At 36.0% G+C, this 24333-nt stretch overlaps 1 protein-coding gene across 1 annotated transcript in view; it reads right to left on the bottom strand.

The window, feature by feature from the left end:
• Positions 1 to 24333, bottom strand: part of USH2A (usherin) — an 838570-nt gene that overhangs the window by 568475 nt on the left and 245762 nt on the right. Inside the window, exons 15-18 of the mRNA XM_058275221.2 lie at positions 10959 to 11117; positions 3430 to 3924; positions 2130 to 2399; positions 369 to 538 (exon numbers count right to left, since the gene is read on the bottom strand). Of these exons, the coding sequence (XP_058131204.1) occupies positions 369 to 538; positions 2130 to 2399; positions 3430 to 3924; positions 10959 to 11117 (1094 nt within the window). The remainder of the gene's footprint in view (positions 1 to 368; positions 539 to 2129; positions 2400 to 3429; positions 3925 to 10958; positions 11118 to 24333) is intronic.

A 24333-nucleotide genomic window follows, 5' to 3' on the forward strand; every position in this document is an offset into this window, starting at 1 on the left:
TATTTCCAATGTAAATATCAACTCCTTATAGATTGCTTAAATACTATATTGCATCTACATAATATGATACTATGTAGCTACTGAAAGTTTGTTTCTTACAAGATAGCAAAGGATATATGTTAAGTGGGAAAAGCAGGTCTTATGTACCAAAATTACACCAACTTTGTTTCAATATAATCACATTAGAAAAAATAAATGATATAAAACATAGAGCCTTGTACACTATAATATTACATTAAGAAACAAAATGCCACATGTAAATGAATGTGTAGGGAGAATTCTATCACAGAATTGCATAAACTCAGAAAATATATCAGAATGAAGCCATAATTCAATTTTAAAAGGACGTTAGTTGAAAATAACAATACCTGTGAAAACATCACCGGAATGGAATGTTGATGTGATTGTTCAGAAATCATATTGATATTATACGCCACAACTTCTCCCCGCGTAACATTATCTGCTGGCTTCTCCCAGGATACGTTGAGAGAGTGTGGTGATAGAGGGAGGACTGAGGGGGAAGTCATGAGTAGAGGCGCTGCCAGTGACAACCACAACAACAAAAACAGTGACTCTCGTGCGTATGGCTTTTCCAACTGAATTCACATACTTATTCTTGTCCCTGAAAGACTACTTTTCCTTACAAAAACATTCTGTTTTTAAAAATCAAAGAACACACCAGTCTATATAAAAAGTATTCCCTTTTTTAAACATTGTCTGCAAGGTTGTTTTCCATATTCATACTATCAGCAAAGCTGTTTCCATTTGCAAAATAAAAATCATACATGCTTGTGTTCATAAAGGTAACTAGTGAATAACTGGGAAAGAAAATGATCTTATGAAAAAGCTGAAAGAAGAATGCACAAAAACAGATTGCGTCTCAGCCCACAAAGTTCAGAACAATGCACAGTGATGTACTGGATTGCTTACATGAAGAATTATTTCACTGTGGCCAAACTGATGCAGCTGGAGAATACCACTCTTCAGAAACAGGTAAATCTAAAATGTTCTAAATAACCCCAAAGAAATTTTTAAAGTTTTCAATATATCTTCATTGAAATGTTCAGCATATATACACAAATACATTTCCCCTGCCATCCTTGAGATCTTTATATGGACTTTAAATGTGCTAACTAAAGGTGTATTATCAAAGGACCTCATCACACTTTCATTAGCCACTGACCCATAAGATTATGAGGGTCCAGTATTGCAGTTTCACCTATTACTTTTCATTTCTGACCTTGATTTTCCCCTTCCAGAATGCCATGCCTCATCACTTGTGCTATCATGACACTATTATTTGTCCAAGATGGCTGGTAGTCATTAAGAGATGCGCAAGCACAATGCACATTTTATTCATGAACAATTCCCTTGGACGTCAAAATAAAGCCACCCTCCTCCTCCACAGTCTAACATCAAATTCAGATCAGTACTTAAGTTTCTTTACATATCCAAAGACTCGAAGCACAAAGAGTGAATTTGTTTTCTTTAAGACTCATGAAATTAAAATTATTTTTAATATAAAGAGAAGGATGAATGATTTTTAAAAAATCTTCAGTTGGTCTTAGTGAAGAGCTCTTAAGAAATTTTAAAATTTTGTCTTCCCTCTTTCCCCTATTGTCAAGTGCTTATAAATGCACTCATGGATTACAGATTTCAAGGTCTAGGATTTCATTATTATGTACAATCTAGTAACTGAATCATTGGTTTTGGAACGAGAAATAAAAATAAAAAATAGATTTGTGAAATTAGTAACTGCTGTCGCTTTCATTGCAAATAAACTGTGCTAAATAGGAGTAGAATGAAGCAAGTAGCCAACCTACTTCAGAACCAGAAACCAATCCCTATTTTTGGCAAACATGCCCGAAAAGATTATAAGGTAAGACTGAGTTAAATAATCCCCCCCCCCCCTTGAAATAATAAGTAAAGAATTTCCTTTTTTTCCCTAAAACTAACTGTAAGTATTTTATGACCTTGGGTTATTTATGGAACTAATGCATATATTAAATTTTTCCTTGGCTTATTTAAGTTTTTAATTCTTGTTTTTCAAAATGTACTTAAGTGCTATTCACTTTAATTTGAGGCAAAACTTTTATGCTGAAGTGGTGTTCAAAGAATTGACTTTTTACCTGATTCTTCTGTTCTTTCTGAAGTCCAGGCAGAAGAAACACTACCGGCCATATTCACAGCTAAGACTCGAAACTCGTATCTGGTAAATGGCTCCAAGCCAGTGATTACTGTGGTTGTTTGAGGTGGTTTCAATGCATTTTCACTGGCTGATTTTGTAAATGGGTGAAAACCGAGCCAGCCACCGCTCTGAAAAACTTGACTTTCAGCAGACATAATTTCTCCACTAGAGCTCAATCTTTTCATGTATAATTCATATCTTATAATTATTCCTAGAAAAGTAAAATGGTGCACAGAGGTTATGCATCTGATAAATGGGCTATTGCTGTGGGGAGGGAGTAGAAGTAGGAATAAGTCAACCAAAGAGGTCTGGCTTTTCATTACTCCTGTGACTTGATTTAGTAATCTAGATACTGTCCCTTTCTTTAGCAATCTAGATACTATTTATAAATAATGATAAATTGTTAGATAAATGAATGTTTGAAAAATTACTAAGAGGCACATTCACAAGAAAAACAAACCAAAAGGGAAAGTGTACAATCACAAAATAATGAATATTTATGATGGGTAAATTCAGGATCTGTGGTCATAATTTCTACAAAGAATGACCAGCCACCTTTGTAGAATCCAAAAATACATACTTTTTTCAAATCAGGAAATTATAATTCGAGCATTTAATGTAAGTCCTCCTTGCATAAGTATTAAACCATTATAGTTAATTTCTACTCAGTTTTACCAAATAACTTAAAAAGGTTTTGTTCTAATATCTGTGAGATATTAAATTACTAAAAATCTATGAATTGTGTCTGGCCTGTATAATTAAGAGTTCAACTGTATGAACACAAAAATTAACTTAATGGAGTCAGCTAGCCTGAATATATATATATATATATTTAAATTTTATATTCTTTTCTTACTTACTTAAAAGAGAAATCTACTGCTTAGGGGTGCCCTAACTTGTAGCACAGTCAAATATAATGTTTTTCATAAGTGAGTTTCAAATTATAAACATCATTTATGTTGTGGCAGATGTCATTCCGAGCAAAGATAATACTAGCCTTTAAAGAGGCAATTTAATTGAATGGAATTTGTTATCAGATTCAAGGAAGTACACTTGTTCCATAGGACAAACAAAATATCTTGTAACTTTAGAAATCATTTCTTAATTACTATATCTTATAGTAATTAAAAAATACATATGAATACAATTGCCAGACTCTTATTGCCCAATTCCAGCCAAAGTCCTAGATTCTCATTCAGGTGTGAGCCCAAGAAGGGGAAGTCCGGGACTTGGATGCCTACCGTTTGGCTCCCTTGGTGGAGACCATTCTACGTGGAGTTCTGTGGAACTGGTCTTCTGCACGTCGGGTGGCCTCTGCCTCTGGGGCGGTGCCTGGGCCGTAGTCACTGTAATGGGTGAGCCCTGTAAGCAGCCCCCACTCGTACATGCCTGTACAGAGAACTGGTAGGTGGTGAAAGGCACCAGGTTCCTTACGGTAGCTGAGGTTTCGTGACCTTCATAGGGAACACAAGGCTGGGCGCTGCCTAAAGGAGCACAGGACAAGATGTATTTTTCTACAGGGCCAGAATGATTTGAGGGTGCAGTCCAGGTAAGTGTCACAGCGTCTGAGCTGACAGGAACCATGTAACTTAAGTTCAAACTTCCCTCTGGGACCCCTGCTTTTGTCCTGTACGTGACGGCTGCACTCCTTGTTGAACCATGTGGATTGGTAGTCTGGATGGAATAGGAGTATGAGGTATATGGTGGCAGGGCAGCATCTAAGAAGTACTGAGTATCTGAAATTTAAAAGAAGAAGAAAATAAGTTATATTCCACAAATTGGTAAGTAGTCATTTCTAATTGCTTTTCTATGCTATAACTTAAGTACGTAGACTATACCCATTCATTCTTTTGAATAAGAGGATGGCTTATATATTTTTAAATGAAATAATATAAAAACTGGTTACTTTTATTATGACGTATAATGTAAGAAATGTGCCATTTCTAATAAGGAATATTTGGAGGTTGAAGTCCTTGTTTCGCTCATTCGTTAATATTGTATCTGTTTTGTTACTTTTATTATGACGTATAATGTAAGAAATGTGCCATTTCTAATAAGGAATATTTGGAGGTTGAAGTCCTTGTTTCGCTCATTCGTTAATATTGTATCTGTTTTATAGGAGGTATAGGAGAGATATCTTATAGTTCTCTGAAACAGAAATAATTATATTTCTTCTGAGTAACTGTTTTTTTTGTTGCTGTTTTCTCGTGAAACACAAAAATAGTAGGCCAGGGGTTGGCAAATTGTGGCCCATGGGTCAAATCTGTCCCCCTGCCAACATCTTGACTGGAAGTGTCTCCTGAATTTTTGAGCCATGAAAACTGAGATTATACATGTTTTTGCTATTTTAAGCCACTTGGTTTTGGAGACATTTGTTATCAGCAATGGAGAATTTACAAAAGAGAAGTTCCTGGGTTAACAGGACTTCTATTAATGAAGGATTGTGAGGAGAGAGAGGAAGGTAGAAAGAAGTTAAAAAAAAAAAAAAAAGCAGGGAATGGAAACGATCAGCCATGTGCCTAGACACCCCAGTCTCTCCAGGGCAGTAAGTGTATCATACGACAAGGGAATACAAATGCCGAGTGGCTGTTGTCCTGCCAATGGGACTCTTTCTGTGTGTAGAGGAACGGTTCGTTCATTCATGGGCATCTTGTATCAATATGAAGATCCCAACATATTTAAATTGTTACTGTGGAATAAGTAAGCAATAGAGTCTGATTTTTACCCACTGGGCTTCTTGATTCGTGAATGAGGAGAGTGCTGTGCTGAGAGAAGTGGGCCTCCCATGGGGCTTCTGTGGCTGAGCCGTCAGTCACCGGATGGTCCAAGAGTTAGATGAAGAAAATGGAAGAAAAAAAATCTCAGGAAGTTCTGGAGCAATAGCAAGAGCCTAGGGGGTGTTAAGTGCTAAGACAGTGATGTGTTCATGAGGTCCTAGTCAAGCTAAGAACAAACATGTGCTCCCCAGCTTCACACATCAGAAGTTGATGCCATGAGAATGCCAAAGGTTGACATCTGGTCAACCATATCTTAGCAATGAGCCAGTACCCTCCAAAGGGGCAGAGGAAAGCTGCTTTCCCCAAATACTATCACAGCTGTGGGGAAGGGAACGATTGAAGACTGAACAACATGAGCAAATATCTGAAAGAATGGTAATTTGGTCACGGCAAATTCTGCATGAAAATATGTTCAGTAATGTAGTAGAGGCCAATCAGGCCACAGAAACCTCTTAGTAATTTGAAGGAGGAAATTTTAACGTAAGGGATTATTGATTACTACATGGTTTTACCTAAGAAGAAAAGAGAACTCTAGAGGATACAGGAACAGAGGAGATAGGAAAAATCTCTCCCCCTAGTGCAAAGTTAGAGTTTCCAATGATGGACCAAGTCCTGAAGAGTCTTCTCCACCCCCATCCCCTGCCCCAGGGCCAAGATACAGCTTAAATGGACAGGGTGCATCTGTGGTCCACTGGATAGCGAAGAAGTGTGCTAAGCTCCCATGCTGGAAGAGCTGTCTGGGAAGCAGCCCTGTGTGGTGCCTGAGGTGCCATACCCAGAATTCACTGGGAAGTCAGCATCTGTGGTGCCAAGGGAAGCTGCCTACTGTCCATCAGCAGAGTTCACTGGAGCCACCAGGGCTATCCTCTGTGGTTTGTGCTGCAGAACACACTATTCATGGGGATGGTGATTGTGCAGAACACACAATTTCATGGGGATGGTGCACTAGAAAACTGCCCAAGGGTGATGCTGTGTACAGCTGGCCATCGCATGTTTAGAGGAGTGCCAAGAGGGGCCCACCAGAAAGAGAGAGAGAAAACCTCTGCCTTCCGTGGTGACCCGCCAGCACCCTCTACTGTTAAAAGTTAACCTTGTACCAGCTATCGAAGGAGAAATGTTCACAGGTTCTGGCTCCATTGGTCACACAGTAGGCAAAGAAGAGTGGATTTGGAACTGAGGGCTAAAAAAGTGATAGCTGGCACAAGTATAAATTAAATATATTTGATGAAATCCTGGTCCTTAGTCAAATTCTTGGGAAACATTTTCTCAGGAAGCATGTAAAATTGTTGGTGTCATTTATACCAGGAAACAGTTTTAAGTAAGTTAAAATTGAACTCCTTAGTGGATTCTAACATTGCAATACTCTAATATTAGTCTGTGATATTAATAACATTCTAATATTGTGTATTATTTAAAACAGTGTGAGGAGCATGTGACAATATGAGAAAAATGCAGAGTGCAATAGTGTGTTCATTCAATTGTTAACATGTAAAATAAACTGTCATGAACGCTTGTAGTAATGTTCTAAAAATGACATCAATCATTGTACCAGAATGGTGGAATTGTGATGCTTCAAAATTTTTTTCTCTGAAACTTTCCTAATTCGCTATAATGTTCTTATAATAAAAAGATGCACCAAAAGCAAATTTATTGTTTAGACAAGCATTGCATAAGAACAACATAAGATTCCTCTTTAGAGACACAAATAACAATAACCATATTTCACAACTGGAAAATAATGAAAATTCCTCTATCTTTAAAAGCCAGAAAGTAGTGACTATTATACATACTTCTGGATTATAATAGCAAGGTCAATAAATACTTATGAGATTAAATTAAATTTATTATCTGTATTCCATATAAGACTATTTGCAAATTTTGAAAAAAAAAAAGAACAATTAATGAAGACTAGAAAAATAATGGAGACTATTCAATTTAATATGTCAAAAATTTAAAACTCAAAGGCAAAAATAAATATCCATGCTAAATATTCCAGGGGACTGACTGGCCTAGTCTTAAACTGGAAGTTTGAAGAAATAAAGCCTGAAGACAATTAAAAGAAGTCAGTACTTACTGGAGGCTTGTGGCATTTGAGAAATGTAATGCGATCCCAATAGATAAAAATCTACAAGAGGAGTCTACTTGATAAAAAATTAGAATGATAAATAGAATCAGGGTGGAAATATATGTTGGGTAGGAATATTATATAAAGCAATTTATAGTCTCAACTAAATGAAAGAATTTGAAAGGGTATAAATGAATACTCATATATGCTACCATTTAAAAAATTGATACTCAGATTAAAGGAGTACTTTTCTCAAACTGGTTGTTTTCCTTGATTAGGAAAAGAAGTCTCCATCTGTAACTCTAAATGTAAAAGGCTGGCTCTCTTATCCTAACTTCTGCACTTTCAGGACAACTTCCACACCCCTTTGCTCACTGTTTGTGATCTTGGCTAATACACATCCTAGTTTGGCATTCCCCTATGTACCATACACCAAAACTATATGGAGCTGTTCAAGTTTTCTGAATTTCCTTTATTTGCTCACATTCCTCAATACCTTGCACTCACAATTTCTTCCATGAGGACCACTTTCCTCCACTACAGTATCCACCTAATTTACTGTGAAACTTTCAGTTGCAAATCACCATCGTTGCCACCACACATGGTTACTTCCTGCCTCACCCACCAAGGTGCTTTCTTAACATTCCAGGGAAACTACTTCTGGCGCAACATTTTATACACTATAGTGTAACTTGGTGTACTTATCTACCTCCCCCTCTCAATTATGAGGACTGTTCCCTTTCATCTTTATATTTCTATTTCCTTTTCAGAAGGAAGCACAAAATAAAATTTTACTGAACACGAATGGAACATGAATGCATTTTCCATACACATCTGATTGGTTTCTCTAGGGAAGAATATTAAGAATATTAAGAAGCCTTATAAAAACAGTTGCTTGTCATCTTCAGTTTTCTTTCTCATCCCATCCATATAATTTTTGTGTATTCTTCTATGAGGTACTAAACTATCTTACCCCTTGTTACGGTGATCCCTTCAAGCACTATGAGATAGTAAATGATAATTCTAATAATGGAAGAAATGAGTAACACAAGTAGATATGAAGTCCCAGGGTTCACTATGGTATATTACTGTCTAAAACTCTAAACCTAAACTATGTTGATGTATCTAGGTGACATAAGCCACGGTCACATGTAGGAATAATCACTCACTTGTTTCCCCATGGAAGGGTTTCCCTAGAGTACATGTTAGGGCTCTCTCCCCACTCGTGCCATCCCAAAGGAGGAGTGACTTATCTTTTTTGTGAATTTGGAAAAAAAAAAGGCCAAGCATGCTCATTTATCACCCCATTGATATTTTTTGCCCCTCTAATCTTACTGATGTAGGAAAGAAGGTATATTCTCCAATCTGTCTTTTCAGCAGTGAAAATGATTTTTAGTTTTAATTTCCCCCTGCCTGATTCCTATAAGTTCCTCCTTTATTTCTAAAGTCAAATAGAAGTATACAATAAAATTTAAACCAATCCCTAAAACCCAACACTAACTCATGAATGGTATTTCCTAAGAATAGCTGTTTTCTTCATAACTGTGACACGTAAGATACCTTTCCACAAGCAACCCAGATGGAGGCCACATTATTAGTTGCTAGTTATAAACAATTCCCAATATGCTAATATGACCTTTATACCTTTCTCTTCTTCTGAAAGCATATAAGAAAGCAAGTGAGTGAAATTTTATTTAAGAACACTACTGAATATTCCTTATTTTTAAAAGGTAATTAATCACACACTTTAGAATTATTCCAGCATTATTAGTGTGATATGAATAACAAATGATAAGTAAGCTTTATAAATGGTGACAAGCCAGTGTATCATAATCCTAGGTTGGAAACTGTATCCTAGAGTTCCCACAGTACAGCAGGCCAGCTAGTAAAAGTATTTATTATAGCAAGGAATTCTATAATGGTCTCAACTAAATGATCAAACTTGTTTGGAAGACAACACTATTAATTTTCTTTGAAAAGTTCAATGATTCTCTATCTATAATTCCAAATGCCTTTGTTTAACCCAAAGATTTGTGTTCATCCAGCTGTATATAAATAGTGTTTCTTTTTTATATTATATAAGCTATCCACACACTGGAAATAGAGTAATACACATGAGGGTATTATTAGAATGATACAAAGTTCTGACAGTGTTAACCAATTGTTCTTACTGCTCAAATGCCATCAAGCAGATAATTTTCACATCATTAATTACAGTGATTGTCAAGAAATGCCAGAAGTAGCATTTTTAATGAAAAACATAAGGTTTTAGGGAATAATACCTTGTTTAATAAGATTATACAAATGTCTGATTAGTGAATAAATACACGCCTTTTGTATAAGAAACTGTTATTTGGCTTCTACATTAGCTCAATCATCAGAAAGAGTCAGGGTGTTGTTTTCACATGTATTATTTTATCAAATAGAGTATGATACGTAACTATGGAAAAAAATAACTCTGTATTTAAGGGTAGCATTGACAGTTTTAAGTTAAGTTGTGCTACTGAATTGTGCTATATCAAAAATAGGGTGACCCTAATTCATGTCTTCAGAAATAATTCAGCTAGTAGTATTGTCATCTTCAAATTCACTTTCAATATTTTTATAACTCTCTCTTTCCCCATCACAAAAGTTTCAGGACACCTGGATCATGCTGATATTTGGAAGAAAATAAACATCCTAGGAGCAGGTTTTTAGCATCCTTTGCCAACATGGCAGATGTGGACAGATGTTCATTTCCCTTTGCAATTTGCATCATGATGTTGAGTTTCCATTAACTCCAAAGAAGACTTAGAATATTGAAGAGATCTTTAGAGTTAAGAAAAAGTGATGGACATAATAAGCTAGATGCAAATTATATAGGATTAGGTATAAAAAATGTAAGCTACTTTAATATATACAAAGTAAAACTCTACACTATACAGAAGTTTAGTTTTAAAGTTAATTGATACGTTAAATCAAGGCATCCTCCTAAACATATGTTTTGAAGAAGGTTATGGAGCTGCAGTCTTTTGGTATAGTTTTATATACTGTCCTAACTAATTATGCCTGTTAAACTAGAATTTTGGAACATTAGGTATTAAATAGAATAAAAAGGAAACCTTATTTAGTACCATTGTTGCAATGTTTCTTAAACTAGTTTTCTTAAACAAATTTGACTGGAAGCAAAGTTCAGAGGAAAGCAGCACTGGAAGAATGTACAAAAAATTAGTTCATCATTGTGTCCTTAGAGAAATCATTTCTAAAACACCCAAACAAATATCTTTGAAGAAAGTGGGTTTAACAGTTTGATTTCCACAGGCTCCTCTAAAATTTTCATAAAAGTTACAAATGCAAAGAGAGTCTTCATGTTTAGCTCACATTGTTTCCTTTTCAAGTTCATGTTGTGTGCTCCACCTCTATGAAAATAGTAATATATGCACAAGATTACATTATTTGCTCGAATATTATTCTGATCTAGGCTAAAATATCAATTTTTTTAGGCTGGGAATTTTTAATTTTGAATCCATTATAACAGAAATATTTGATAGTAATAAATTTGCTAAAGTAGATTTGTTAGTTCCAATGGCATACAAAAGGTAAAGTTTTAAATACATCTTAAAAATTTATCCCCTATGAATAGTTGTTCCAATTAATTCACATAGAAACCCCAGCAGTATATGAAAGTTCCAGCTTCTCCACATCCTCACATCAGCAGTGCATAGGATATTTTTTTTAATCTTTGAGAATTTGATAAGCATTAAATGATATCTCATTTTTACTGCATTTCTTTGATTACTAGTGAAATTTGTAATTCTCTCCCTGCATGAAACACGTTATGCTTGACAGTGGAAACCACAACAACATTTACCCTCAATGTAAAGTAACCTAACCAATGTATAAATTCTCAGAATATTAAAAAGTTCCATTCTGAAACCCTTAAACTCACTGTATGGATATTGATCTTCAATTGTATAGATTTCAAAGTCATCTCTGAGTAAACTGTAAGTAAGACAATGGGCATTTGGAGAATCAGGAGGACTCCAGGAGAGACTGACAGCAGAAGAACTTTGAACTTGTCCTCTGGGTGGAGGTTGCTGGGATGGAGCTAGATTACAATGGAAAGAGCATTTATTAGCAAATGTTCTCAATAAACGTATAAACCAAAGTAAGGAATTTTTCGATTCAGAATTACTTTATCAAGAAGACATGTATTTTACCAAGACATTAATAAACAAAGAGTATGCACCATGAATTCTCTAAAGTAAGACTTTTTATCTACGAGCATAAATCAAATTTGTAGGCCAATGAAGCTGAAATAAATGCAGTTGGAGAAAGAAAACACATACAATTTTACACCTTTCTTTGCCTTTTCTATCCAATTTTACATAATATTTATTTTTTACTTAATTTATTTAAAAGTTGACATAAATATGTTACATTGAAACCTGAAATTTAGGTAGTATAATTTTTGGCTTTTTAAGAGGAAATTTTCCATTCCATTAAGCACAATAGCTCATCTTCTCTCACAAAGCATAGTGTAAAAAAAAAGAATAATATTTGGTGATACAAATAGCTCTGGATGTTAAACAGTCTAAATATTAGTAGGAACATTTGAGCATACTATGTGAATACATAGACAACTATTAGAGATGTTTTTAAGAAGTAGTGTGATTGCTTCCATCAGGCCAATAAGGATGTTTATTTCATTATTTTAGTGATATTTTGTATAAATAACTGTATACCATAAATATATTGTCTCTTAATACTATAAATTCTTCTTTATTTTTGAAGGTGAGCTTCTTATTCCAGAAAACATAATGGTAAAGGAGAAAAACAACACCTGGAGTATTTTTAAAGGACAATCAACTACCAGATTATTTACCCCCTTCTGGGTGAACAAGATACAATAATCCTCTATCCTTTCAGAAAAACATCACCTCATCAGACTTGCTCATTAAATTAGGTGCCAAAAGTACAGGATGATGTGCTAACTTGTTTTTAAAATTATTAGCCCTTTTGCTAAAATATTTTTTAAAAGTCATACACAAATGAATAAACTGATCGAATAATTATCAAAAATTTTATATGAAATAGTTGCAGTTACTGGATGACTCAGTTGAGGTCTTAGGAGAAAAATGATGGCACACTCCAATGGGATAATTTAGGGAGTATTCAATAAAGGGCCATTTTCAAAAGGGTGAGCCAAGTATAAGGAAACCAAAAGCCAGGGCTCAGTCCTCTGAGGTGTGGTAATAGCAGAGCACTGTTAGTATTATTTCAGCGGTCCTCAAAACCACCATCAGGTTCAATGATTAGCTAGGAGAACTCAAAGAACTCAAAATATATTAGCAGTTGTACTCATGGCTCTGATTTAGCATACTAAAGAAATACAATCAACAAAGGGTAAAAGCCCATGGGGTGAAGTTCGAGCGGAACCAGACACAAGCTTCCAAGAGTCTTCTCCCAGTGGTCATATGGGACACACTTAATTCCCTCAGCAACATGTTGTGACAACATGCATGAAATGTTGTGAGAAACTCAGTGCCCAGAGTTTTTCTGATTGGGGATGGTTCACATAGACAGGCTCTGCCCAGCACATACCCAAATTCTAAATTCCCCAAAGGGAAGCAGGTGTTCTGCCTAAAACCGTACAGTTTGTATGGAAGCTTAGGGCTAGTTAGCCCTGCTTCTCAGATCTGGGAATGGTGGGGATCTGCCCAAAGCACACATTCCCCGATGGCAGCCAAGAGCTAAATCTTGCAAGCAGGCCTTTCTACAGAGAAGCAGTCAGATCTGCTATGTTAACATTTTTCTGCATCCTATCCCTGTCCTGAAAGAACAGAGGAGTGGTCACCAGAACCCAGGGACAGAGAGGGCCACATGAAGAACATCACCTGATAGTCCTGCTGTGACGACCCCTGGGGATGGAGTGCAGCCAGGTCAAGGCCATCCCTACCTTGAGAGAGGGAGCTGTGTGATGAAATATTCCCACTTCCTTTCCTCCAACGCTCCAGATAGCTGAAGGAGGTTACTCCTGATAGCTGAACCCACCTGGAAGTCAGTGGGCAAGAGAACCTGCTGATGCTTAGGAGACAGAGCAGAGCAGAGAAGTGTGGAGTGGAAAATAGAAGATACCCTGCATAAGGGGCAAATTCATCAGTAATCATGAGTCATTATAAAGACCATGATGTAACCCAATAGTATCACTTTAAGTTTTCTTTAATAAGAAAGCATTTTCAAGAGTGCTGATTTGAAATATATAAAATTCTATGTATTACGCATAGACTTCCTAAAGACCAAGCATCTGATTTGATGGCAGATAATATTTATTGCACATTTTTAAAGAAAATATTCAGACTAGATAGATACTCTCTTTGTTCCTCTTTTGTTTGTCTTTTTCTTCTTTGGAATTTGCAATTTGGAAATCCAACTGTCCATATACCTAAATACAGGGCAAAAATATTAAAAATCATAAAAACAGGACTATTTTCAAATAGTACATTATATTTGTGAATTCGGGGATTGCCATATTTGATATGCTCACTTTGATTGAGCACAAACAGTGCATTTGATCCTTTCAGAGGATTTTAACTTAGGGATCTAAACCCTGTTCTTGGTGGAGCCAATGAAGATTTCGTAATCTGCCTCATTTATTGCACTCCCAAAGAAACTTGTAATCCATGCCAATTTAATATTTATTTAGTGAAGAGTAGTGATTATATCTAAAGCTCTGTGTGCTATCAGGAACAGGACAGATTTCAGAGTTAGGGAAGACAAACTGGCTTTCAGACTATTTTCTAAGGGAGTGAAACACTTTGGGGCTGACGACAAGAGAGAAAGATGTCTCAGTTAATGTCAAAGGGTAGAGAAAATGATATGCTTTACATGAAAATTTCCTTGGCAAGAAAAATTCTTAACACATACAGGTTCTTTTCAAACATTTCAGGTTGATTACTTGTTACGGACATCTTTAACAACAAACTTGTTTGACTTCACAGTATAAACATACAGTAACCTTCTGGCATTTAAATGAGAATTTTCATGCACCTGAAAGTTTAGATGGATCAGCATGACTTTAAGAACATGAAATCCTGAGCATGAGATATCTTGGACTCACCCTTCATGTGGTCAAAGTAGAATTCTAAGAAAACGTTCACAAGTTCATTCACCAAAATTGCCGAGAATGGTTGTTGCATTTGCCAGACTCTCTTTTAAAAAACAAAAGAGTAATATTGTACCCCATCGGTTTGGGAGTCTTAAGTTCAAAACTCCACTTGGGTACCTTTTATTCTCTGACCCTTTTCTCATTTATAAGAAGAAGGTGATAATATCTATTGCTCAGGGTTATTCTGAGGCTAAGATAAATACATCTACCACTATCCCAAAAATTTGTAAAGGGTTTGACAATAAGCACACATAAATAATATTTTCTTATGGGAACATTATATTCTATCTTAACATCCCTAAGGGAAAGTGATTCACATATATTTCCTGCATGGAACTTAAAGTCTGTTGTAAGAAGCACAATAGAAAGCATGTGACACAGGATAAAAGTAAAAGAAACAGAAAGAACATTGGGGAAATATACTCTAGGTTGCCTGACAAATTGGAAGAAATGAATGATACATTCCTTATTCAAACTGAAAACCAGATGATGAAACTATAGCAATAATGACTGGCTGAAATTCTAAACATCTAAATGTTTTGTGGGAGTCTTATTCTGCTAAAAACAAAACACTGCAAATTCTTAATAATTATATTAAGCCAGAAAACAACAAAGAGAACTACTAATCTGGACTTGATTTTGCTAAATAGGGAATGACTGATTGGAAACAGGGAGGAAGCAGAAACATTAAATGAAAGGTTTTTTTCTCTTTCTTTATCTCTCATTCTCTCATCCTCTCTTTCTTACCTCCCTCTCTCTTCTCCACACCCTCTCCCTGCTCTTCCCCCTCCTTCCACCATATCTCCATGTAAAATCAGGCTTTGGGATATGCAGGAAGTGGAAAGCTGAGAATCGCAGATTTATATTCCATTGTTTAAAAAGTCAGGTGCTACATATCTCAAGAAAATATGATGTGAGCACATCATAGGAGATTATAAAAGATAACATTTCTTGAGTGGGGTAGTTACTAGATGGTACATAGACTTGGCTGTGTGTGACAGATACAAAATAATGGTAGCTAAAGCAAAACTATTGTTTTTGTTTAAATATATATTTCTTTATTAAAGAAGCTGTGAGCTTACAAAACAATAATGCATAAATGGGCAGAATTCCCATACACCATCCCTCCTTCAATCCCTTACATGTTGTGGAACATTTGTTACAGATTATGAAAGAACATTATCGGACTATTCCATTAACTATGGTTCATGGCTTACATTTGGTATTTTTTTATGCATCCTCTATTAGTAACACCATGCATCAGAATTGTAGATTTGTTACAGTTTATAAAAGAACACTCTCATATTTGTCCTTTAACAACAGTCCATCTTCCACCACATGGTTCACTGTGTTATACAGTCCCATGATTTGTACAATCTATCCGAAGTGTACACTCAGTGGCTCTCACTTTCATAATAGAGTTGTGTAGTCAGTAAATTTTTGAATGCTTTCCTTAGTCCAAAAGAAAAAAATCCCATACCCCCTATTATTGACCATTAACATTAATATAGTACTTTCTTTGACACCGATGTAAGAATATTACAATATTGCTGTTACCTATACTTCATAAGATACATTAATTGTATTTTTACCATGCATCACCATATTCTTACTACCTTGTAATAGTGGTATACATTTTTTCTAATTCAGAGAAGGACATTATTGTATTTGTACTATTAACCACAATCCTTATCCACCTCTGGGTTCACTGTGTTATTGAGTTTCTAGATTATTCTCTAGCTTTCTTTCAATTGACATTTACATCCCTAGACTATGCCTTTCAACCACAATCCCATTTATAAACCAGAATGTTAGGTATATTCACTATAATGTGTTACTATCAACTCTATTCATTTCCACACATTATAGTCAAGCTAATTAAAAATTCTGCATACATTAAGAATTAAGAATCAGTACCCCTTCTCAGCCCCCATTCCATCTCCTAGTAACCTATACTCTAGGTTTTAACTCTATAGGTTTATTCTTCACATTATACTGGTTCATATTAGTGAGACCATATAATATTTACCTTTTTGTGTTCTGGCTTATTTCACTCAATATAATATCCTCAAATTTCATCCATGTTGTGTCCCTTTCTTCATACAGCAGCATAATATTCCATCATATGCATATACTCCATTTTGTTTATACATTTATCAGTTGATAGACACTTGGGTTGTTTCCATCTTTTAGCAATTGTAAATACACTACAATGAACGTCATTGTGCAAAAACCTGCTGACCTCGCTGTTTTCAGTTCTGGATATATTCCTAATAGAAGGTCTGCCAGATCATCTGGCAGTTCTATATTTAGCTTCCTGAGGAACCGCCAAACTGTCTTCCACAGAAGCTGCACATTCTACATTCCCTCCAACAGTAAAGGAGAGTTCTTATTTCTCCAGATCATCTTCACCATTTGTTGTTTTCTGCTTTGTTTTTTTTTTTTAATAATGGCTATTCTATGAGGCGTGAGATAACTCACTGCAGTATTTTTATTCTTTTCTAAATTTTTTTCACTGTAGTTTTGATTTGCATTTCCCTAAGTAATGTTGATATTGCTCATTTTTTCATGTGCTTTTTCTCCATTTATATTTCCTCTTTTGAAAAATGTCTACTCAAGTTTTTTGCCCATTTTTTAAATTGGATTGCTTACCCTTTTATCATTGATTATCGCCTTATCTAGCTTGGGAATCAGACCCTTACCAGATACGTGGTTTCCAAATATTTTCTCACATTGAGTGGGCAGTCTTTTCACCTTCTATACAAAATCTTTTGAAGCAAAAAAAAAAAAAAGGTATTTTTGAAAAGTTTCCGTTTATCCATTTTTTCCTTTCCGTATGCATGCTTTCAGTGTAAGCACCAGGGTTTGAAGATGTTTCCCTACCTTTTTCCCAAGAGTTTTGTGGTTCTAGCTTTTACATTTAGGTCTTTGTTCTTTGTTCCATTTTGAGTTAGTGTTTTGTAAAAGGTGTCCTCTTTCTTTCTTTTGGATATGGACATCCAGTTCTCCCAGCACAATTGATTGAATAGACTTTTCTGCCCCAACTGTGTGGGTTTGTCAAAAATCACATGACTAGGGAAGTGGCTGTGGCTCAATTAATTGGGCTCCTGTCTACCATATGGAAGGCCCTGGGTTCACATCCCAGGACTTCCTTGTGAAGGCAGGCTTATGTGCACGCTGTGGAGAGTCGTCAGCCTGGGCACCACGAGTGCCACTGGCCCACAGTCCACAGAGTGCCACTGGGCCCGCAAGCACTGCAGAGAGCCAACTCGGGAATGTAATGCAACAAAAAAAGGAGACCAGCAAAAATGCAGAAGAGCACACAATGAATGGACACAAAAGAGCAGACAGCAAGCAAGCTGCAAGGGGTGAGTGGGAAATAAATTTTTAAAAATAAATAAATACAGACACAGAAGAATACACAGTGAGTGGACACAGAGAGCAGACAGCACACAAAAACCTGTAAGGGGTGGGGATAAAAAAAAAAAATCACATGACCATAGATGTGAGGGTCTGGGTCTGAACCATCAATTCAGTTCCATTGGTCTATATGTCAATGTTATGCCAGTACCATGCTGTTTTTACCACTGTAGCAATGTAATATGTTTAAATTCCAGAAGTGAGAGTCCTCAACTTTGTTCTTACTTTTTAAGCTGTTTTTAGCTATTTTGGGCCACTTACTCTTCCAAATAAATTTATTATGGGATTTTCCATTTCTGTAAAAAGGCTGTTGAAATTTTCATTGGGATTGAATTGAATATGTATATCAATTTGGGTAGAACTGACATCTGAACAATATTTTGTCTACCAACCCATGAACAAGGGATGTTCTTCCATTTATTTAGGTCTTCTTTGATTTCATTTAAAGTTTTGCAGTTTTCTGAATATAGGGCCTTCACATTCTTGGTTAAGTTTATTCCTAAATATATGATTCTCTTATTCACTATTGTACATGGAATTTTTCCCCTAACTTCCCTGTAAGGTAGCTTATTACTAATATATAGAAACACTACTGATTTTTACTTAATAATCTTGTATCCTGCCACTGCTGAACTTGTTTATCAGCTCTCATAGCTTTGTTTTGGATTTTTCAGGACTTTCTAGGTATAGGATCATATCATCTGTGCATAGCAGAAGTTTTACTTCCTCCTTTCCAATTTGGATGCCTTTTATTTCTTTTTCTTGCTTGATTGCTCTAACTAGAACCTCTAGCACAATATTGAACAACAGTGGTGACAGTGGGCATATTTGTCTAGTTTCAGAAATCAATAGGAATGTTTTCAGTCTTTCATCATTGAGTACAATGTTAGCTGTGGGTTTTTTCATCTATAACCTTTATCATGTTGAGGAAGTTTCCTTCAATTCCTATCTTTTGGTGTATTTTTACCCAGATAGGATGTCAGTATTTTGCCAAATGATCATGAGATATTTCTTCTTTGATTTATTAATATGGTGTATTACACTGAATGATTTTCTTGTATTGAACCAACCTAGCATGCTTAGTATAAAACCCACTTGATCATGCTGAATAATTCTTTTCATGTGTTATTGGATTTGATTAGTGAGTATTTTCTTGAGAATTTTTGTATCTGTATTCATTAGGGAAATGGGTCTATAATTTTCTTTCCCATAAAATCTTTACCTAGCTTTGGTATTGGGGTGATAATGGCTTCATAGAATGTGTTTTGTAGCATTCCTTCCTGTTCAGTATTTTGGAAGAGTTTGAGTAAGACTGGTATTAAATCTTTGTATGCTTGGTAAAATTCACCTGTGAAGCCACCTGGTCCTGGGTTTTTCATTTTGGGGAGTTGTTTGATGAGTGTTGTGTTTCAATCTCTTTTCTTATGACTGGTTTCTTGAGGTCAGTGTAGGATGTACATGTGTTCGTAGGAATTTTTCCATTTCATCTATATTTTTAGTTTGTTGACGTACAGTTTTTTTCATCCTATCTGCTTAAGAACTCTTTGATTCTGCAGGGTCAGTAGTAATGGACGCATTTTCATTTCTATTTTATTTATTTGTATCTTCTCTCTTGTTTTGTCATTCTCACTTAGGGTTTGTCAATTTTGTTAATTTTCTCAAAGAACTAACTTTTGTTTTTTTAAATTCTATTGTTTTTATTTTGTTCTCAATTTCATTTCTTTCTGCTCTGATCTTTGTTATTTTCTTATTGCTTACTTTGGGCATGGTTTGTTCTTTTTCTAGTTCCTCCAGTTGTGTAGTTAGATCATTGATTTTGGTTCTTTATTCTTTTTTAATGTAAGCATCGAGGGCTATAAATTTCCCTCTCAGCACTGCATTTGCTGCATCCCATAGGTTCTGATATGCTGTGTTCTAATTTTCATTTATCTTGAGATATTTATTGATTTCTCTCACAATTTCTTCTTTGACCCACTGATTATTTAAGAGTGTGTTTAATCTCCATATATTTGTGAATTTTCTCTCTCTGCCTGTTGATTTCCAGCTTTAATCCATTATGATCAGAGAAAATGTTTTGTATAATCTTGATATTTTTATATTTATTGAGATGCTTTGTGATCCAACATATGGTCTATCCTGGAGAAAGATCCATGAGCACTTGAAAAAGATGAATATTCTGCTGTTTGAAGGAACAGTGTTCTGTATATATCTATTAGGCAATTTATATTACTTAAGCTTTCTGTTTCTTTATTGATCCTTGGACAAGATGTTCTATCCGATAATGAGAATGATGTATTAAAGTCTCCAACTATTATTGCAGAGCTATCTATTTCTCCCTTTAGTTTTGCCAGTGATTGCCTCATGTATTTTGGGGCAACCTGGTTAGGTGCTTATACATTTATTATTGTTATTTCATCCTGGTGAACTGCCCCTTTTATAAATATGTAATATCCTTCCTTGTCTCTAATAGAAGCTTTGATTTCAAAGTCTATTTCATCCAATATATATATAGCTACTCAGCTTGTTTTTGGTTATTCCATTAGTCAAATACCTTTTTCTAGCCTTTTATTTTCAATCTAGTTATATCTCTGGGTCTAAGGTGAGTCTCTTGTAGACAGCATATAGATGGCTCATAATTTCTTATCCATTCTGCCAGTCTGTATCTTTTGATTGGGGAGATTAAACCAGTAACATTCAATGTTATTTCTGTATAGGCAGTTCGTACTTCACTCAATTTGGGTTTTAACTGTCATGTCTTATTTTCACTACTCTTTTTATACTTTGTTACTTTTACTGATATAGTCTATATTTCAACAACCTCTTCCAAGTTTCTCTCTGCTGTCTTTTCAGGCTGTTGCACTCCTTTTAGTATTTCATGCAAAGTTTGTCTCTGGGTTACAAGCTCTGTCAGTTTCTGTTTATCTTTGAATATTCTGAACTCGCCTTCATTTTTGAAAGAAATCTTGCTGAATATAAGATTCTTTGCATTTATTCTCTGTTGGTGTGTTAAATATATCTTATCATTGCCTCCTGCATCCATGGCTTCTGATGAGAAATCAGCATTTAATTTTATTGGGCTTCACTTATATGTGATGAATCACTTTTTTCCTTGCTGCTCTCAGGATTCTCTATCTTTGGCACTTGACATTCTGCTTAGTATATGTCTCTGATTAGGTCTACTTGGATTTATTCAAATGGGAGTACATTGTGGCTCTTGGACATGGATATCTATGTCCTTCAGCAGGGTTGGGAAACTTTCTACCATTAAATCCTCAAATATTCCTTCTGCCCCTTTTCCCTTCTCCTCTCTTTCTGGGACACCCATGACATGTATGATTGCATGTCCGTTGCCATCATTTGGTTCCCCGAGACTCTGTTTTTTTTCTTTTCATCCTTTTCTTTATATGTTCTTTTATATGTTTGCTTTCGGAGGCCCTGTCTCAAGTTCACTAATCCTTTCTTCTGCTTCTTCAAATCTGCTTTTTTATGCTTCCAATGTATTTTTAATTTCACTTATTGTGCCTTTTATTCACATAAGATCTATTTTTCTATGTATGCTTTCAAATTCATCCCTTACAAAAGAATTTCCATACTTTTTAGCTACTAACCCCCAATCATCCAATACCTCCATAGCCATTAGCCCTAAGCAACCACTAATCTACTTTCTGTCTCTATAGATTTGCTTAAGCTGGACATTTTATACAGGTGAAATCACATAACATATGCTTTTTTGTGTTGTTGTGCTGACTTCTTTCACTTAGCATAATATTTTCAAGGTTCATCCTTGTTGTAGTATATATCAGTACTTCATTTATTTTTTGCCAAGGAATAGTCCATTGTGTGGATATGTCGTATTTTGTTTTGCATTTGCATTGTTAGGACTTTTTAATTATTATGAATAATTATGCTATAAACATTTGTGTACAAAGATTTGTGAGGATATATGTTTTCATTTCTCTAGGTTATGTACTTGGAGTGGAATTTCTGGGTCATAAGGAAACTCAATATTAATGATAGGGAATTGTCAGAGTGTTTTCCAAAGTAGCTGAACCATTTTACATTCCTACCAGCAGTATATGAGGGATAATTTCTCCTTGCCAATATTTATAATTATTTTACTTTTTGATTTCTAGCCATCCTAGCAATGTCTCATTGTAGTTTCAATTTGAATTTCCCTGATGACTAATGATATCAAGCATCATTTCTTCTACTTCTTCTTTGGAGAAATGTCTATTAATATTCATTGCCCATTTTTAAATTAGTTTATTATTATTTTGGGTTGCAAGAATTTATTTTAGTTTGCTAAAGGTTGCTAAGCAATATACCAGAAATGGATTGGCTTTTACAATGGAGATTCATTAATTTAAAAGCTTACAGTTCTGAGGCCATGAATGTTTACAAATCTAGGACTCATCAGATCACCCCAAGCTGCAGCTGTGGGTGATCAGACATAGGGTGGCGTCCCCCCATCTTTCCCTTCTCTTCTGGGACTCATTGCTTTCAGCTTATGGCTAAAGTGGCTTCCTCTCAGCTTCTGTGTTCCATTTATTTCAGTTTTTGGCTCCCAGGGTCTTCTTTCTCAGCTTCTGTGTTCCTCTCTGTCTCTGCAGTTTTTTATTTTTTTCTATATCTGCAGCTTTTTTCCCTCTCTTGACAAAGGAGGATTAGATTGTGTGACCCACCCTGGGTCACACAATTAATTAAAGGCCCTTAACCGAAGTGATTTAATCCAAAGGTCCTACCAACAAAAGGTTTACACACACAGAAATGGATTAACCCTAAAGACATGGTATTCTGGGGCCTTCAACAGCTTCAAACTGCCGCATTCCACCCTCTGGATCCCAAAAGTAAAAGTTTTTTTTCCACGCGCAAAATACATTTATTCTTTCACAATATTGTAAAAGCATTAAATTATTTCAGTAAAACTATTAAGTACAAAATCTCATCTAAATCAGTTATAGGGATTTAGTCTGAATTGGAGTAAAATTCCCCTCAGGCCGTGGACCTATGAAACAGAACAAATTATCTGCTTCCAATATACAAAGGAGGGGCAGTCACAGGACACATTCTCACTGCCAGAGGGAGAAACTAAGAAAAACAGGGTTCACTTGTCCCAAAGAATTCCAAAAACATGCCCAGAATAATCCATTAGATTTTATGGTCTGAGAGTCATCTACGCAACCTCGGTTTCTTCTCCTCAGGGCCCGATGGAGTTGCAGTCTCACTCTTTCCAAGAGCTTGTCCAGCAGTCATGTTTTCAGCTCTCCCCCCAAATTAAGCAATGGGGTAACACCAAACTCTAGGCCTCGCATGCTGTGTACATTGGGGTGATGGCCAGACTCTCCCTAAGCTTCAGGACACAGGCTTAACCTCCCCGGAACAGTAGGTGTGGACCAAAGTCTCTTCAGTTCCTGGGGAATGCCCTCCAACCCCCCTGAAGTCTGGGGCAGCAATACTACTGCTGAACAACAGGGTAGAAGGTCTGCTCTTCCAGCTCTGGGCATATTCACCCTTTCTGCACACATGGGTGGGTTCACTCTCTTGGTCCAAGAGATGTCTTCAGTCCAGACTTCAATTTCCATTGTACTGCCTTTGGAGTCATCTGTTCTTCAGTCTGTCCCTTTTCTATCCATTTTAGTTCAGGCTGGCAGTGGTTCTATTCATACAGATCTCAGAAAAAAGTTGTTGGCTTTACATGTAGGAAATAGGGGTCCAAGCCATCAGATAGAAAGACTTTTCCACAGATCTTTCCTAGATACATGCATTTCCAATCTTACAGGGAAATGCCTGACTGGTTCAATATTCAGTTAAATCCTCACATAGGGCACCATTCTCTGGAGACTCATATTCCAGAAGCTCAGAATTTTCCAAACTATTAATTTCTTATTTGTTTGGGCCCAGGAGTTCAGTTCTCAGCTCATCCCTTTCCTATACATTTTACTATAATCTGCAAAGGGAAGCCAGACTGTGGTTTCCAGATTTAGTCTTGAAATCTCCTCAGCTAAATATCCAAGCTCATCACTTTCAAAGTCTGCCCTCCGTCTGACAGCAGAATACAATTTTACCAAGTTCTCTGCCACTTTAAAACAAGGGTTGCCCTTCCTCCAGTTTACAATGACACGGTCATCATTTCTGTCTAAGGCCTCATTGGAAGTCCATATTTTTACCAACAATCTCTTCAAAGCAACCTAGACCTTTTCTATCAAGTATCTCAAAATTCTTCCCAATTCTTCCCCTTACCCCTTTAAAATTCCATTCCCATAATTTTGGTATTTGCAATCGAAGCTCCCTATTCTTCTGGAACCAATTTCTGTTTTAGTTTGCTAAAGGCTGCCAAGAGGGCAATCTCAGGAATTTGACAACCTGTCAGTGGGCCTTACTTTGGGACATATGGTCCCAATGTAACAGAGTTAGACTCATTTATAATTTCCTCACACTTGGCTCTTCTGTTCCTCGTATTTGAACCTATTTACACTATAGTAGTTAAATATATGTCTCAGAGACTTAAATCTTTCGCTTATTCATGCGCCAGTTGTTCCTGACTCTCAATAGAATTGCAACATCTACTGTCCAGTTCATTGGACTGGCCCAGGACAAGTAACAAAAGGATGATGATGGACAACATCCATCCCAAAAAACAGAGAGTATGCACAACTGAAAGCAAGACGGTCCCATCCATCTGCTCCATGGGTCTAAGTTCACTCATAATCAAAAACAGTGGGTATCACCATCTCAA

Source organism: Dasypus novemcinctus, chromosome 13 (assembly GCF_030445035.2).
Source record: "Dasypus novemcinctus isolate mDasNov1 chromosome 13, mDasNov1.1.hap2, whole genome shotgun sequence".
NCBI lineage: Eukaryota > Metazoa > Chordata > Mammalia > Cingulata > Dasypodidae > Dasypus > Dasypus novemcinctus.